Source organism: Pseudoliparis swirei, chromosome 4 (assembly GCF_029220125.1).
Source record: "Pseudoliparis swirei isolate HS2019 ecotype Mariana Trench chromosome 4, NWPU_hadal_v1, whole genome shotgun sequence".
Taxonomy (NCBI): Eukaryota; Metazoa; Chordata; class Actinopteri; order Perciformes; family Liparidae; genus Pseudoliparis; species Pseudoliparis swirei.
Window position 1 is genome coordinate 34,037,030 of NC_079391.1, and position 16,766 is coordinate 34,053,795.

Consider the following 16,766-nt stretch of genomic DNA (forward strand, 5'->3'; position numbering starts at 1 on the left):
TTCTAGTGGGCAATATGGTACGACAAGCTCCTTAAGATATGATGGAGCATCACCAATCAAGGCTTTGTAGGTTAAGAGAAGAATTTTAAAAGTGATTCTTGATTTTACTGGGAGCCAGTGCAGAGCAGCTAGTGCAGGAGTGATGTGATCTCTTTCTTAGTTTTAGTGAGAACGAGCTGCAGCATTCTGGATCAACTGAGGGACCTAAGAGATTTATTAGAGCAGCCTGCTAATAAGGAGTTGCAGTAATCCAGTCTCAAGTAACGAACGTGAACCAATTTTTTCTGCATCTTTTGAGACAAGATGTGCCTGAATTTTGAAATATTACGTAGATGAAAGAATGCAGTCCTTGAGATTTGCTTTACGTGGGAGTTAAAGGACAAGTCCCGATCAAAGATAACGCCAAGATTCTTTACAGTGGTGTTGGATGCCAGGGCAATGCCGTCTACAGAATCCACATCACCAGATAATTGATCTCTGAGGTGCTCAGGGCCGATTAAAATTACTTCGGTTTTGTCTGAGTTTAACATCAAGAAGTTGCAGGTCATCCATGTTTTTATGTCTTTAAGACATGCTTGAATTTTACAGAGTTGGTTGCTCTCCTCTGGTTTTATCGATAAATATAGTTGTGTCATCTGCATAACAATGAAAGTTTATGGAGTGTTTCCTGATAATATTGCCCAAAGGAAGCATGTTTAAGGTAAATAAAATTGGTCCAAGCACAGAACCTTGTGGAACTCCGTGATTAACGTTGGTGGTTATCGGGCCATCACATAAATACAAACTGAGATCGATCTGATAAATAGGATTTAAACCAAATTAGTGCCGTGCCTGAAATGCCAATCGACTGCTCCAGTCTCTGTAACAGGATGTCATGGTCAATGGTGTCGAATGCAGCACTAAGGTCTAACAAGACCAGGACAGAGGAGTCCTTTATCTGCTGCCATTAAGAGGTCATTTGTAATTTTCACCAGTGCCGTCTCGGTGCTGTGGTGTTTTCTAAATCCTGATTGAAATTTCTCAAATAAACTATTATGATGTAGAAAGTCGCACAACTGATTTGCGACCACTTTCTCAAGGATCTTGGAGAGGAAGGGGAGGTTAGAGATCGGTCTGTAGTTAGCCAACACCTCTGGATCCAGAGTGGGCTTCTTCAGGAGAGGTTTAATAACAGCCACCTTGAAGGAGTGTGGTACGTGGGACCGGAGAAATAATTGTTTAAAAGCGAGCAGTGTTAAACGTACTGAATGATTCTTATTGTCGCTGGACCGGCGGTTTGACACTCAGAAATGTACGCAAACGCCAGCAGTGCGGAGTCAACAAAGTTGCGTTAATTGCGTTAAAATATTTTAGTGCGTTAACGCGGCCAAATTAATCGCATAGATTAACGCGTTAACGCTGACAGCCCTAATATTTACATCTATTTAGAGATGTGTATATATATATATATATCTCTATATGTAAATAAATATATATATATGTGTGTGTATATATATGTGTGTGTGTATATATATGTATCACATCAGCAGGTCACTTGCTCAGACACCGATAGACGGGGACTTCACCTGTGTGTGTGTGTGTGTGTGTGTTTGTTTGTGTTGCAGACTGAGGACCGCAGCCGCCAGCTCCAGGAGAAGCTGGAGCTGGCGGAGCAGAAGCTGCAGCAGACGATCCGCAAGGCGGAGACGCTCCCGGAGGTGGAGGCGGAGCTCGCTCAGAGGGTGGCGGCCCTCACCAAGGTACCAGCACGGGGCCCCGAGTCCTGATGGGCCAAGAGTCCTGATGGGCCCCGAGTCCTGATGGGCCCCGAGTGACTCAGGTGTTTAATTAATACCTATTATTTTAATATCTCAGGCAGAGGAACGCCATGGCAACGTGGAGGAGAGGCTGAGGCAGCTGGAGGCCCAGCTGGAGGAGAAGAACCAGGAGCTGCTCAGGGTGAGGAGGAGGAGGAGGAGATCCAGGAGGAGGAGGAGGAGGAGGCCCTTTCTAACTTGTGTGTGTTCAGGCGCGTCAGAGGGAGAAGATGAACGAGGAACACAACCGGCGTCTCTCTGAGACGGTGGACAAGCTCCTCTCAGAGTCCAACGAGAGACTCCAGCTGCACCTCAAGGAGCGCATGTCTGCCCTGGAGGACAAGGTGAGGACAAGGTGAGGAGGAGGAGGAGGAGGAGGAGGAGGAGCCTGTATCTTCACTGGTCTTGTCTCCTCAGAACTCCCTGATCAGAGAGCTGGAGCACACCAAGAAGCTGATCGAGGAGTCTCATCACGAGAAGGTGAGCAGGCCGAACCTCATGACGCCGTCCTGGGAGACTCCGTGTCTCCCCCACTTGACCCCCCCTGGCCCCCCTCCTGCAGGAGCAGCTCCTGATCCAGATGGAGACCAAGGACCATGCGGGCGGAGAGAGCGTCAGGGCGGGGGCGAAACTTCGCTGCACGGGTGAGCCGGGGGTCACGCCGGAGGTCACGCTTCACCTCCTCTGATTGGCTGTTGTGTGACTCGTTGTTGTTGTTGTTGTTTACCCTCCAGCCGCTCTCAGCTGGGCGGCACTCCAGACTTCCGGTACCCGGTGTCGGCGTCCTCCATGATGGACAGCAGCTCCGACCAGTACGGCAGCGGCCTGGTGCTGCGGAGGCCTCAGAAGGGCCGCACGGCGGCGCTGAGGGACGAGCCCTCCAAGGTCGGCTGCTGCTGTTGTTGTTTACACCACGAGTTATTTAGACTCCACTCGAGGTTAAGGAGCGCTTCAGGCCGTCGGCGTCTCACGGCTCCACATCGTTTATTTCTGATCTTCTCCTCTTTTCTTCTTTAATGTTCTCCTGTTTCTGTTTCTCTGTTTGCTTCGTCTGGACAGCAACATGTAAGTCACCGAGTCACCAGAGGCCGCGGTGCATTCAGGGACCCGGCTAACCGCCAGCTCTCCCTCTCTCTGTCTCCCTGTCTCCCTCATTCCCTCTTTCTCTCTCCCTCCCCCTCTCCCCCACCCCATCTCTCTCTTTCCCTCCCCCTCTCTCTCTCTCCCCCCCTCTCTCTCCCCCCCTCTCTCTCTCCCTCTCTCCCCTCCTCTCTCCTCCTCTCCCTCTCCCCCCCCCTCCCCTCCTCTTCCTCCCCCCCCTCCTCCCCTCTCCCCCTCTCTCTCCTGCCTCTCCTCTCTCTCTCTCCCCCCCTCTCTCTCCTCTCTCCCCCTCTCTCTCTCCTGCCTCTCCCCCCCTCTCTCCCCTCCCTCTCGCCCTCCCTCTCTCTCTCCTCCCCTCTTCCTCTCCCTCCCCCCCTCCTCTTCCTCTCCCCTCCTTCTCTCTCCCTCCCTCTCTCTCCCTCTCCCCTCCCTCTTCCTCTCCCCTCCTTCTCTCTCCCTCCCTCTCTCTCTCCCCCCTCTCTCTCCCTCTCCTTCCTCTCTCTCTCCCTCTCTCTCTCTCTCCCCCCCTCTCTCCCTCCCTCTCTCTCCCTCCCTCTCTCTCCCTCCCTACCTCTCTCTCTTCCTCTCTCTCTCTCCCCCTCCCTGCCTCCCTCTCCCTCTCTCGCTCCCTGCCTCTCTCCCTCTCCCCCTCGCTCTCTCCTCCCCCCTCTCTCCCTCCTTCCTCTCTCTCCTCTCCCTCTCCCTCCCTCTCCCCTCCTCTCTCCTCCCTCCTCTCTCCCCTCCCCTCCCCTCTCTCCCTCTCTCTCCCAGGTGCAGACCCTGAATGAGCAGGAGTGGGAGCGCATGCAGCAGGCCAGCGTCCTGGCCAGCGTGGCTCAGGCCTTCGAGGGCGAGCTGGAGGCGTCGGACCTGGAGGACGAGGCGCTGTTCGGCTCGGTGGACCTGCTGTCCCCCGGGGGCCAGGCCGACGCCCAGACGCTGGCCCTCATGCTGCAGGAGCAGCTGGACGCCATCAACAACGAGATCAGGTACCACGCGCCCTTCAAAGTAAAAGCCCCGCTCCTCTCTGGAAGCAGAGGAAACGGTTTATGTCATAGATTTAAAACAACGGAGGCGTGGCTTAGTTAGTTAGTCGGTCACGTGACTCTAGTTCCTCTGAGCTACGGGATGTTTATCCACAGAACTACAGTTTATTTGAGAGATTTCAAATGCTTAAAAAAAGACGAAATATCACAATTTAAGTTTTTTGCGAATGAAGCTCGTCACACACGGTGCGTTTGAGGACCATCGGATAGAGGAGCTTCTGACGGCTCCCGGTTGATGTGTTGGGTTTGTCTAAAGAAGACGTGTCTGTGGTTCTGAGGGTTTAACGCCTCCTCCTCCTCGGCTGCAGGATGATCCAGGAGGAGAAGGAGAACACGGCCATCCGGGCCGAGGAGATCGAGTACCGGGTGGGCGACGGCCTGGGGGGCCACTACCGCTCCACGGGCTCCATCCCCCCCTCGCTGGGCGGCTCCCCGCCCGGCTCCGGAGGCTCCACCCCCAGACGGGTCCCCCGCAGCCCCAACAGAGAGCTGGACTGCATGGGGGTCATGACCTTGGTAAAGTCCCCCCGGTGTGTGTGTAGTAGCACTATGACCCCTCCCTCTCCCAGCAGACAGTCACTGGTGCCCCCCCCCCTCATGCCTGTAGCGTTGCTCCCTACCTCCAGGTACCTACAGCTCCCATCCTCCCTCCCCGGGTGGGTGCAGTCTGCCTCCTCCTCCTCCTCCTCCTCCTCCTAAAGGCCGATCACGAGTCTCTTTGCCTCAAATCCATCGGTTCAAAGCTCAGTCAGCTGTTCTGTCACGTGACGAGGATCAACCAATCAGAGCTTTACCTTCTTCTGTAGGAACCCAAGTAGACATGAGGAGGAGTTAACAACAGGAGGAGGAGGAGTTAACAGGAGGAGCCCCTCTTTGTAGCTGCAGTGGAAAGTATGAGGAGCAGCTTCTGCTTCAGGAACTCAGGTGCCACACTTTGTGTTTTATTAATTTCATGTAAAGCAAAACCAGTGGAGCTCCTGAACACTCGCGTCTGCAGTGACTCCTCCCCTTCCAGGTGCCTGTGAACAGCTGATTGGTTCCCTGGTCCTGGAGGTCACTTTATGGCGTTTTGCCTTCTCCACAGTTCAGTTAGTGTGTGCGCCCTCTGGTGGCGAGAAGAAGAATAACGACCGGCACGTTGAGCCCGAGAGAACGTCAACACCTGAACAGCTGCCTCCTCCTCCTCCTCAGCTCCCTCTTCCTCAGCTGCCTCCTCCTCAGCTGCCTCCTCTTCCTCAGCTCCCTCTTCCTCAGCTGCCTCCTCCTCCTCCTCCTCAGCTCCCTCTTGCTCAGCTGCCTCCTCCTCTTCCTCAGCTGCCTCTTGCTCCTCTTCCTCGGCTTTAGACCCAGGCTGCACCGACCCGACCTCCAGCTTTTTGCTGTGTCTCTTCAGGCTTTCCAAAGCACTGCTGCACGTCTACTGTGTGTGTGTGTGTGTCTGTGTGTGTGTTGTGAGTCTCACTAACAGCTTGTTTTGTCTCCTCTCTCCTCTTTCCTTGCCCGCTTCAGCCTAGCGACCTGCGCAAGCACCGCAGGAAGGTAAACTAGAGCTCCTGTTCAGAGGAAACTCTTCACAGACTAACGGGATTCACCGTGGCTGTGTCTACTACCGGACACTGCAATACAGAGACATCTGTGGTGCACTGCGTGGCTGATAAGTCTGTATCAAATGGAACACTGACGTTAACCACTTGGCGGAAGTGACGGACGCAAATCTGTTCCGAAGAGTTTTTGTTTTTGGGGGGGGGGGGGGGGGGGGGTGTCACCTGGCCCGCTGCCGTTGAGATTGCAGTGAAACGCGGAGAAAATGTGAAGTGGTGCTCTTCACAATAAAACATCTTTGATGGGACATGTCGCGTCTCGGCCAATCAGCGTTCAGTTGTCTTCAGCGTTTGTTGGTTCAGGTTAGCTTGAATGTTAGTCCGCTACATCTGCTGCTGTCACGCTGCACGGTGTAGCGATGCTAACAAAGTACCCGTACGTTAAACACCATGTGACTTAGCATATTTTTAGTATCGATACTTCATTAAATGCTGTCTGCACTGCGCTCACAGCGAGTGGCGTAAAGAGGCGGATCTTTAGATACCGTCTTCGGCTTAAAAAAAAAAGATGCCAGAAGGTAAATGTTTCAGTCTGTAAAGTTGTGTAACTCCAGCTGCTCATCCTGATGAACTGAGTATCATCTGGTCAGAGACTAACGGCCTCATAGTGATAATCAATGCTATGATGGAACCATGTAGTTTCATATTAATACTAATATTACTGTCATCTGTTAAGTGTTGAACAAGTTGGTAAAAAGTGAACCATACAGATGATTTATTTATTACTATTATAGATAAATATACCAGTCTCGTATTTATGGTACCATATTGTTTTTATCGTATCGGGTATCATGATATTTATGGCAGGTATGTATAGAAGTTATAATGTGAGTATCGTGACAAACAGGGAGAGACAGAACAGATTCAAGGACAAGTCCATGAGGACTGTTCAGGCAACAAAGTTGGTTCATGAATGACTTTAACCATATTATATATAATGACAATGTATATTTGTTATTACTATCATTACAGGGCTGAGTCAGAGCGGAGGACCTTTTGTTCTTAAACTGTTTATTATCATTATTTAGATTTGTGGTCAGAACAATAAAATGACTGTAGTTGTGGTTCTAAAAGCTTTGAGGCTTCAAACGACGTGGATGTGGTGACAAAGTCCCCCCCCCCGTTGTAGATACACTACCGTTCAAAAGTTTGGGATCACCCAGACAATTTCGTGTTTTCCATGAAAACTCACACTTTTATTTATCAAATGAGTTGCAAAATGTATAGAAAATATAGTCAAGACATTGACAAGGTTAGAAATAATGATGTTTATTTGAAGTATTACTTTTTTTCTTCAAACTTTGCTTTCGTCAAAGAATGCTCCTTTTGCAGCAATTCCAGCATTGCAGACCTTTGTCATTCTAGCTGTTAATTTGTTGAGGTAATCTGTTGACATGTCACCCCACGCTTCCTGAAGCACCTCCACAAGTTGGATTGGCTTGATGGACACTTCTTGAGGACCATACGGTCAAGCTGCTCCCACAACAGCTCAATGGTTGAGATCTGGTGACTGGCCACTCCATTACAGACAGCAAGCTGCCTGCTTCTTCCCTCAAGAGTTCTTCACAATTTGGAGGTGTGCTTTGGGTCATTGTCCTGTTGGAGGAGGACATTGGCTCCAATCAAGCGCTGCCCACAGGGTATGGCATGGCGTTGCAAAATGGAGTGATAGCCTTCCTTATTTAAAATCCCTTTTACCTGGTACAAATCTCCCACTTTCCCAGCACCAAAGCAGCCCCAGACCATCACATGACCTCCACCATGCTTGACAGATGGTGTCAGGCACTCTTCCAGCATCTTTTCACCTGTTCTGCGTCTCACAAATGTTCTTCTGTGTGATCCAAACACCTCAAACTTGGATTCATCTGTCCAGAACACCTTTTCCAATCTTCCTCTGTCCAATGCCTGTGTTCTTTTGCCCATACCAATCTTTTCTTTTGATTGGCCAGTCTCAGATATGGCTTTTCTTTGCCACTCTGCCTAGAAGGCCAGCATCCCGGAGTCGCCTCTTCACTGTCGACGTTGACACTGGCGTTTAGCGGGTACCATTTAAAGAAGCTGCCAGTTGAGGACCTGTGAGGCGTCTCTTTCTCAAACTAGAGACTCTAATGTACTTGTCTTCTTGCTGAGTTGTGCACCGGGGCCTCCCACTTCTCTTTCTGCTCTGGTTAGAGCCCGTTTGTGCTGTTCTCTGAAGGGAGTAGTACACACCGCTGGAGGAAATGTTCAGTTTCTTTGCAATTTCTCGCATGGAATAGCCTTCATTTCTAAGAACAAGAATAGACTGGCGAGTTTCACATGAAAGTTCTTTTTTTCTGGCCATTTTGAGAGTCTTATCGAACCCACAAATGTGATGCTCCAGATAATCAACTAGCTCAAAGGAAGGCCAGTTTCATAGCTTCTCTCATCAGCAAAACAGTTTTCAGCTGTGCTAACATAATTGCACAAGGGTTTTCAAGGGTTTTCTAATCATCCATTAGTCTTCTAAGGCGATGATCAAACACAATGTACCATTAGAACACTGGAGAGATAGTTGATGGAAATGGGCCTCTATACACCTCTGGAGATATTTCATTAGAAACCAGACGTTTCCACCTAGAATAGTCATTTACCACATTAACAATGTATAGAGTGTATTTCTGATTGATTTAATGTTATCTTCATTGAAAAAAACAATGCTTTTCTTTGAAAAATAAGGACATTTCTAAGTGATCCCAAACTTTTGAACGGTAGTGTATGTATTCTATATCATGTCATTAAAGTAGAAATAATATAGAAGACATTGTGTCGTCCACGAGGTTCACCGCCCAGCTCTGGGATTCACTCTGACTCAAAGTAACTTTAGAGGTGTGTGTGTGTGATGCCGGGTGTCCTTGCCGCTGCCTGTCCTCACACTGCCCCCCCCCCCTCCTCCCAGGACGACAAGGCCTCCGTCCACTGTGAGACGTCTCCGCCCTCCACGCCGCGCTCCATGCGCCTGAGCCGGGAGGCGGGGCACACCGCCAGCCACGAGGACATCCGGGACCTCCGCGGGTAAGACCCGGCCCTCTGAGCCGGCCCTGCCCCCGCGTGGCGTCTAACGGTTCTGGTTCTGGTCCGCAGCCTGGCGGGCCTGCAGGACCCGGGCAGCGACCCCAGCAGCAGCAGCAGCAGCCAGGACTCCCTGAACAAGGCGGCCAAGAAGAAGAGCATCAAGTCCTCCATCGGGCGCCTCTTCGGCAAGAAGGAGAAGGGCCAGCCCCCCGCCAAGGAGGCGCAAGGTCAGGGCTCCTGGTCGCGTGGACGTCGTGGCACCGTGTCGCCGCGACGTCCCTGAACGCCTCGCCTGTGTTCTCTGTTCCCAGCTGGCACCCCGGAGGCAGAGAGCGCCCCGAAGGACGGCCTGGGGGAGAAGAACAGGAAGCTGCAGAAGAAGTGGGTCACACACACACACACACAGAGACACACACACAGAGACACACACACAGAGACACACACACAGAGACAGAGACACACAGAGACACACACACACACAGAGACATAGACACACACAGAGACACACAGACACACACTAACTGAGACAGACGCACACACACAGACACACACACAGAGACACACACACAGAGACACACACAGACGCACACACACAGAGACACACACACAGAGACACACACATAGACACACACAGAGACACACACACAGAGACACAGACACACACACAGAGAGACACACACACACAGAGACAGAGACACACAGAGACACACACAGAGACACACACAGAGACACACAGACACACACACACAGAGACAGACGCACACACACAGACACACACACACACAGACGCACACACAGAGACACACACACACAGACACACACACAGAGACAGAGACACACTCACACACACACAGTTTGATGACGAGCCTCAGTGAGTGGTTCACACAGTTTAAACATCAAAGGGTCGTCCGGTTTCCATGACGATGGTTATCGGTAGACTCCAACGTGATCGGGAGTCCTTCGTTATTGATCCGTGATGATGCAACATGTTGACCCACACATCAGTACACACGGCTGGGAGGTGGAGCCATGGTTTCTGCTGTCCAGGCTCCTCCTCCTCCTCCTCCTCACTGCTCTTCACCTCACGCCTCTTTCCCCTCTGATGAGTAGAACCCTGTTGATTTGTTTTGCTTCCACGCAGCCCATTCAGTAACTCATCCTCTTTATTTTGTATCATCCTCTCACTCAGTCCCAAGACGGGGTAAGTTGGCTCACGTTGCTCTGCTCCTCTTCAGAGGACCCCAAGTGGCGCGTCCCTCCCACTGCCTGAAGGCTTTCACGCTGCTCTTTACCTGCTCTCCACACAGCAGCTTAACTAACAGGAGTGTGTTTGTGTGTGTGTGCGCTGCTTTTTAGTGAGTGGCCCATTTTCCTCTCAGTTTTCCTTTTGGAGCATGACGTTTACGATGGGAAACTAACAGGTGTGTTATTGATGAATTCAAACTTCTGGACAGAAGCCCGCTCATTGGTTTAGTTGGAACTTATTTCATTTTATTTACATCAGTATTTAATATAGCAGAAGAAAAACAGAGTCCCAGGTGCCAAACTTAAAGAAATGGCAATACTATTATATAAATATATACAACATATATATATATATAAAATATATTTTAAAATATTTATAAATAAATATAATGATTTGTATTTATAAATATAATGATATACACTTATGAATAAATATATTTATTTTTTAATTAATAAATGTATGTATACAAAATATAATTAGATATTTATTTATAAATAGATATTTATATATACATTTTCTTTTTTTATGAATTAATATTTATTTATTATTGAGATGAAATGAATAACGTAATCGTCCTGAACAATAGAAACCTGAAAGATGCACGAAGAGGAAACTCGTGAAGCTCATTAAGACGTGATGCCTTCAGGAGACTCGTGGCCCACAGCGCCGTCTAGTGGTGCCAGCCCTCACTGCGCCTCAGAGCGGCTCTGAGGATCCTGTGTGCATGAACGATGAGCAGACATTAGGAGGCTCCTCCCTCTCTGCATGCCCCGCCCCCTGCAGTCGCTGAGGAATGCACCCGACTGTCCCGCTGCTCCACCCAGACCTTAAGGCTCCCAGAGGCCCGCCAGGAGTCTGCTGACACCTGGCGGGCCTGGAGGGGTCCTGAGGGGTCTTGAGGGGCCCCGAGCGGCCATGCTTCTGTCCAGAGGTTTTCCAGAGGTGTCGTCTCTGGTTTCAGCTGCTTTGTTTCCCCTCCACCTCTCGCTCCGCTGTGAGGATGCATGTCCTGTTCCAGAGGGTGGACTGCTCTGTCATGAGGACGCTGTGTGTTCTGCGTATGTCGTGTTTCATGTTTGTTTTTGTCTCAGGCATGAACTCCTGGAGGAAGCTCGCATGCAGGGCCTCCCCTTCGCCCAGTGGGACGGGCCCACGGTCGTGGTGTGGCTGGAGGTACGACATTGTGATGCCTTCAGGCTCTGCTTAGTGAACATGAGTACTGAAGTTAAATGATGACATTCTCGTGATGCCTTCAGGCTCTGCTCAGTGAACATGAGTACTGAAGTTAAATGATGACGTTCTCGTGATGCCTTCAGGCTCTGCTTAGTGAACATGAGTACTGAAGTTAAATGACGTTCTTGTGATGCCTTCAGGCTCTGCTTAGTGAACATGAGTACTGAAGTTAAATGATGACGTTCTCGTGATGCCTTCAGGCTCTGCTCAGTGAACATGAGTACTGAAGTTAAATGATGATGTTCTCGTGATGCCTTCAGGCTCTGCTCAGTGAACATGAGTACTGAAGTTAAATGATGACGTTCTCGTGATGCCTTCAGGCTCTGCTCAGTGAACATGAGTACTGAAGTTAAATGATGACGTTCTCGTGATGCCTTCAGGCTCAGTAAACTTGAGCGCTCTCCCCAGCTGTGGGTGGGCATGCCGGCCTGGTACGTGGCGGCGTGCCGCGCCAACGTGAAGAGCGGCGCCATCATGTCGGCGCTGTCGGACACGGAGATCCAGAGAGAGATCGGCATCAGCAACCCGCTGCACCGCCTGAAGCTGAGGCTCGCCATCCAGGAGATCATGTCCCTCAGCAGCCCGTCAGCCCCGCCCACCTCCAGACCGGTACACACACACACACACACAGCCCCGCCCACCTCCAGACCGGTACACACACACACACACACAGCCCCGCCCACCTCCAGACCGGTACACACACACACACACACAGCCCCGCCCACCTCCAGACCGGTACACACACACACAGCCCCGCCCACCTCCAGACCGGTACACACACACACACACAGCCCGCCCACCTCCAGACCGTACACACACACACACACAGCCCGCCCACCTCCAGACGGTATACACACACACACACAGCCCGCCCACCTCCAGACGGTACACACACACACACACAGCCCGCCCACCTCCAGACCGGTGTACACACACAGCCCGCGCCACCTCAGACACACACACACACAGCCCGCCCACCTCCAGACCGTACACACACACACACAGCCCCGCCCACCTCCAGACCGTACACACACACACACACACAGCCCGCCCACCTCCAGACCGGTACACACACACACACACAGCCCGCCCACCTCCAGACAGTACACACACACACACACAGCCCCGCCCACCTCCAGACCGGTACACACACACACACACACAGCCCCGCCCACCTCCAGACCGGTACACACACACACACACAGCCCGCCCACCTCAGACCGGTACACACACACACACACAGCCCGCCCACCTCAGACCACACACACACACACACACAGCCCCGCCCACCTCCAGACCGGTACACACACACACACACACACACACACACACACACACAGCCCACCTCCAGACCGTACACACACACACACACACAGCCACCCACCTCAGACCTACACACACACACACACACACACCTACACACACATACCTACACACACACCTACACACACACATACCTACAGACACACATACCAACAGACACACACACACACATACGTAGGTATGGTAGGTACAGACACACACACCTACACACACACATACCTACATACACACACACACACACCTACACACACACATACCTACAGACACACACACACACACACATACCTACAGACACACACACACCTACACACACACCTACAGACACACACTACATACCTACAGACACACACACACACATACCTACAGACACACACACCTACAAACACACATACCTACAAACACACATACCTACAGACACACACACACACACACACACACACACACATACCTACAGACACACACATACCTACAGACACACATACCTACAGACACACACACACATACCTACAGACACACATACCAACAGACACACACACCTACACACACACACACACACACCTACACACACATACCTACAGACACACATACCAACAGACACACACATACCTACAGACACACATACCAACAGACACATACCTACAGACACACATACCTACAGACACACATACCAACAGACACACACACCTACAGACACACACACACCTACAGACACACATACCTACAGACACACACACACATACCTACAGACACACACACACCTACACACACACATACCTACAGACACACACACACACACATACCTACAGACACACACACACATACCTACAGACACACACCTACAGACACACACACACACACACACACACACACACACACACCTACAGACACACATACCTACAGACACACATACCTACACACACACATACCTACAGACACACATACCAACAGACACACACACACATACCTACAGACACACACATACCTACAGACACACACACACCTACACACACACATACCTACAGACACACATACCAACAGACACACACACATACCTACAGACACACACACACACACACGATGCATTTTAACATTCACTAACTAATCAAACTCTGATTTTTAACCCTTTCACTAACCTTTTCTCTTCTCTCCCGCTCTCTTCTTCTCCTTCATCGCTCTCTTCACTCTCTCTTGTGATTGGTTGGGGTGGGTGGGGGCGGGGCTTGTTGTGGGATGTTCAGACCACAGGAAACGTGTGGCTCACTCATGAAGAAATGGAGCGCTTGGCAGCCACGCCTCCCACGGTTAGTCTCCTCTGATTGGACGCTCTCGTAGCAAGTTGCCTTCAGGGCCGTCTGGACCTCCAACATTACTAATAATACTTATTGATCACTGATCAGGCCTCCTGGAGTCTCATTGGGCAACTTGAAACGAGACCTTTAGAAGTCCTGTGTCCACTCGGTCCCCTCGGTGGTAGTTTTGTGTGTTACGTGTCGGTGTGTGTGTGTGTGGCTACTGTGTTTTCGTCTGTAAATGTCGTGACCCAGGTGTTGTGAAGGGGGAGGAGCTTCTGTTCTGTTTGTTGACCCGTAGACGTGTTTACTGTAACGAGCTTTATTTATTTACTTATTGTAACTATTTATTGACTTCTGTATTTCATTGACCGGCGGCTGCAGGAAGAGATTATATCAAGAGATGATATCAAAACTTTGTGAGGAAACTTCAGTTTAAAGGTTCTGAATTTATTCCCTGAACATTGAGGGATGATTTTAGGAGATGCATTGATCAATAAGATAATATAATGGTATCCAGTCACAATAGAGTATTTCATCCATGACATCACCGTAAGTTAATGAGTTGTTGTTGTTGTTGTTGTTGAGCGGGCTGCTGCCTCACTAACCCCTCACCTCTCTGCTCTTGTCACCACGCTCACTCTAACCACGCTAACACCAGGAGGATGACGAGGGCAGCTGGGCCCAGGTTTGCACCCCCCCCCCCTCTAGTCAGCGTACTGCACCTTTAAGAGTCTGATTCTCTTCTCACTCGTATGAACGACCTGCTGAACATCGGAGCCTTCAAGGACCTTCAGAGCTTTATGCTCCTTAATAATCCTCATTAAGCAAAGTGATGACTACTCTAAAGAGTTTACCTCAAACCAAGAAGAACATCCAACAAGTTGTGTTTTCTGTGTCAATAATAACAACAACAACCTCAAAGAGTAAACGGATACATTAAAGAGAATTAATTTCATACAATGAAAGCATTAAAAGTATAATCGTCGTCGGCTTTATGATTTAAAAACACAGGAGGAACAGCTGTCCTACAGTATGATGACATCATCACAGACTGTCCTACAGTATGATGACATCATCACAGACTGTCCTACAATATGATGACATCATCACAGACTGTCCTACAGTATGACATCATCACAGACTGTCCTTCAGTCTGATGACATCATCACAGACTGTCCTACAATATGATGACATCATCACAGACTGTCCTACAGTATGACATCATCACAGACTGTCCTACAGTATGATGACATCATCACAGACTGTCCTTCAGTCTGATGACATCATCACAGACTGTCCTACAATATGATGACATCATCACAGACTGTCCTACAGTATGATGACATCATCACAGACTGTCCTACAGTATGATGACATCATCACAGACTGTCCTTCAGTCTGATGACATCATCACAGACTGTCCTACAGTATGATGACATCATCACAGACTGTCCTACAGTATGATGACATCATCACAGACTGTCCTTCAGTCTGATGACATCATCACAGACTGTCCTTCAGTCTGATGACATCATCACAGACTGTCCTACAGTATGATGACATCATCACAGACTGTCCTTCAGTCTGAATGACATCATCACAGACTGTCCTTCAGTCTGATGACATCATCACAGACTGTCCTACAGTATGATGACATCATCACAGACTGTCCTACGATATGATGACATCATCACAGACTGTCCTTCAGTCTGATGACATCATCACAGACTGTCCTACAATATGATGACATCATCACAGACTGTCCTACAGTATGATGACATCATCACAGACTGTCCTACAGTATGATGACATCATCACAGACTGTCCTTCAGTCTGATGACATCGTCACAGACTGTCCTACAGTATGATGACATCATCACAGACTGTCCTACAGTATGACATCATCGTGGTATTTCCTCTGGCTCCAGACGCTGGCCTACGGAGACATGAACCACGAGTGGATCGGTAATGAGTGGCTGCCCAGCCTGGGCCTGCCCCAGTACCGGTCCTACTTCATGGAGTCGCTGGTGGACGCCCGCATGCTGGACCACCTCACCAAGAAGGACCTGCGAGGCCAGCTCAAGATGGTGGACAGCTTCCACAGGTACAGACCACAATATCACATAGCACATATGTAACGTCTCATGTGCATGCGTACTGTCTCATTTGCATATGTACCGTCTCATTTGCATATTTAACATCTCATTTGCATATGTACCGTCTCATTTGCATATTTAGTGTCTCATTTGCATGTATACTGTCTCATGTGCATGTATACTGTCTCATTTGCATATGTACCGTCTCATTTGCATGTTTAACGTCGCATTTACATGTATACTGTCATGTGCATGTGTACTGTCTCATTTACATATGTGCCGTCTCATTTGCATATGTACTGTCTCATTTGCATATGTACCGTCTCATTTGCATATTCCGTCGAGTGTTCTCTTGATGACGAACTGGAAAGCTTCCTGGTCATTTGAAGAGAACAAAGTCCACAATGAATTCATCCCCATAAACAACAACATAAACAACAACACCTGCTTGTTGGTCCCCAGGAACAGTTTCCAGTGCGCCGTGATGTCTCTGAGGAGGCTGAACTACGACAGGAAGGAGCTGGAGAGGAGACGGGAGGCGTCCCTGCTGGACCTCCAAGGTGATCCCACGTTGGCCTGAAGGTCGTCCCTGTGACCTTCAGAGCGGACGTCCTCCTCATGCTGTGCTCCCCCTCAGAGGTCCTGGTGTGGAGCAACGAGCGCGTGGTCAGCTGGATTCAGGCCATCGGGCTGAAGGAGTACAGCGTCCACCTCTCTGAGAGCGGCATGCACGGGGCGCTGCTCGCCTTGGACGAGACCTTCGACCACAACGCGCTGGCGCTGCTGCTGCAGATCCCCACGCAGAACACACAGGTAACCACGGCAACGTGACCTCACACGGTTAACCACAGCAATGTGACCTTATGCGGTTAACCACGGCAATGTGACCTCATGCGGTTAACCACGGCAACGTGTGACCTCATGCGGGTAACCACGGCAACATGTGACCTCACGCGGGAAATCACGGCAACGTGCGACCTCATGCGGGTCCGAGCGGTA

At 50.1% G+C, this 16,766-nt stretch overlaps 1 protein-coding gene across 1 annotated transcript in view; it reads left to right on the plus strand.

Annotated features, from left to right (window-relative positions):
- The window catches only part of ppfia1 (PTPRF interacting protein alpha 1), a 33,446-nt gene that overhangs the window by 13,586 nt on the left and 3,094 nt on the right, over positions 1–16,766 (plus strand). Inside the window, 21 exon segments of the mRNA XM_056413702.1 lie at positions 1,605–1,739; positions 1,855–1,938; positions 2,009–2,140; positions 2,214–2,276; positions 2,359–2,382; positions 2,384–2,451; positions 2,531–2,681; positions 3,669–3,886; positions 4,252–4,459; positions 5,453–5,482; positions 8,462–8,577; positions 8,647–8,804; positions 8,889–8,958; positions 9,767–9,778; positions 10,915–10,996; positions 11,465–11,665; positions 13,618–13,680; positions 14,330–14,356; positions 15,600–15,775; positions 16,230–16,327; positions 16,405–16,580. Coding sequence (XP_056269677.1) covers positions 1,605–1,739; positions 1,855–1,938; positions 2,009–2,140; positions 2,214–2,276; positions 2,359–2,382; positions 2,384–2,451; positions 2,531–2,681; positions 3,669–3,886; positions 4,252–4,459; positions 5,453–5,482; positions 8,462–8,577; positions 8,647–8,804; positions 8,889–8,958; positions 9,767–9,778; positions 10,915–10,996; positions 11,465–11,665; positions 13,618–13,680; positions 14,330–14,356; positions 15,600–15,775; positions 16,230–16,327; positions 16,405–16,580 — 2,292 coding nt within the window.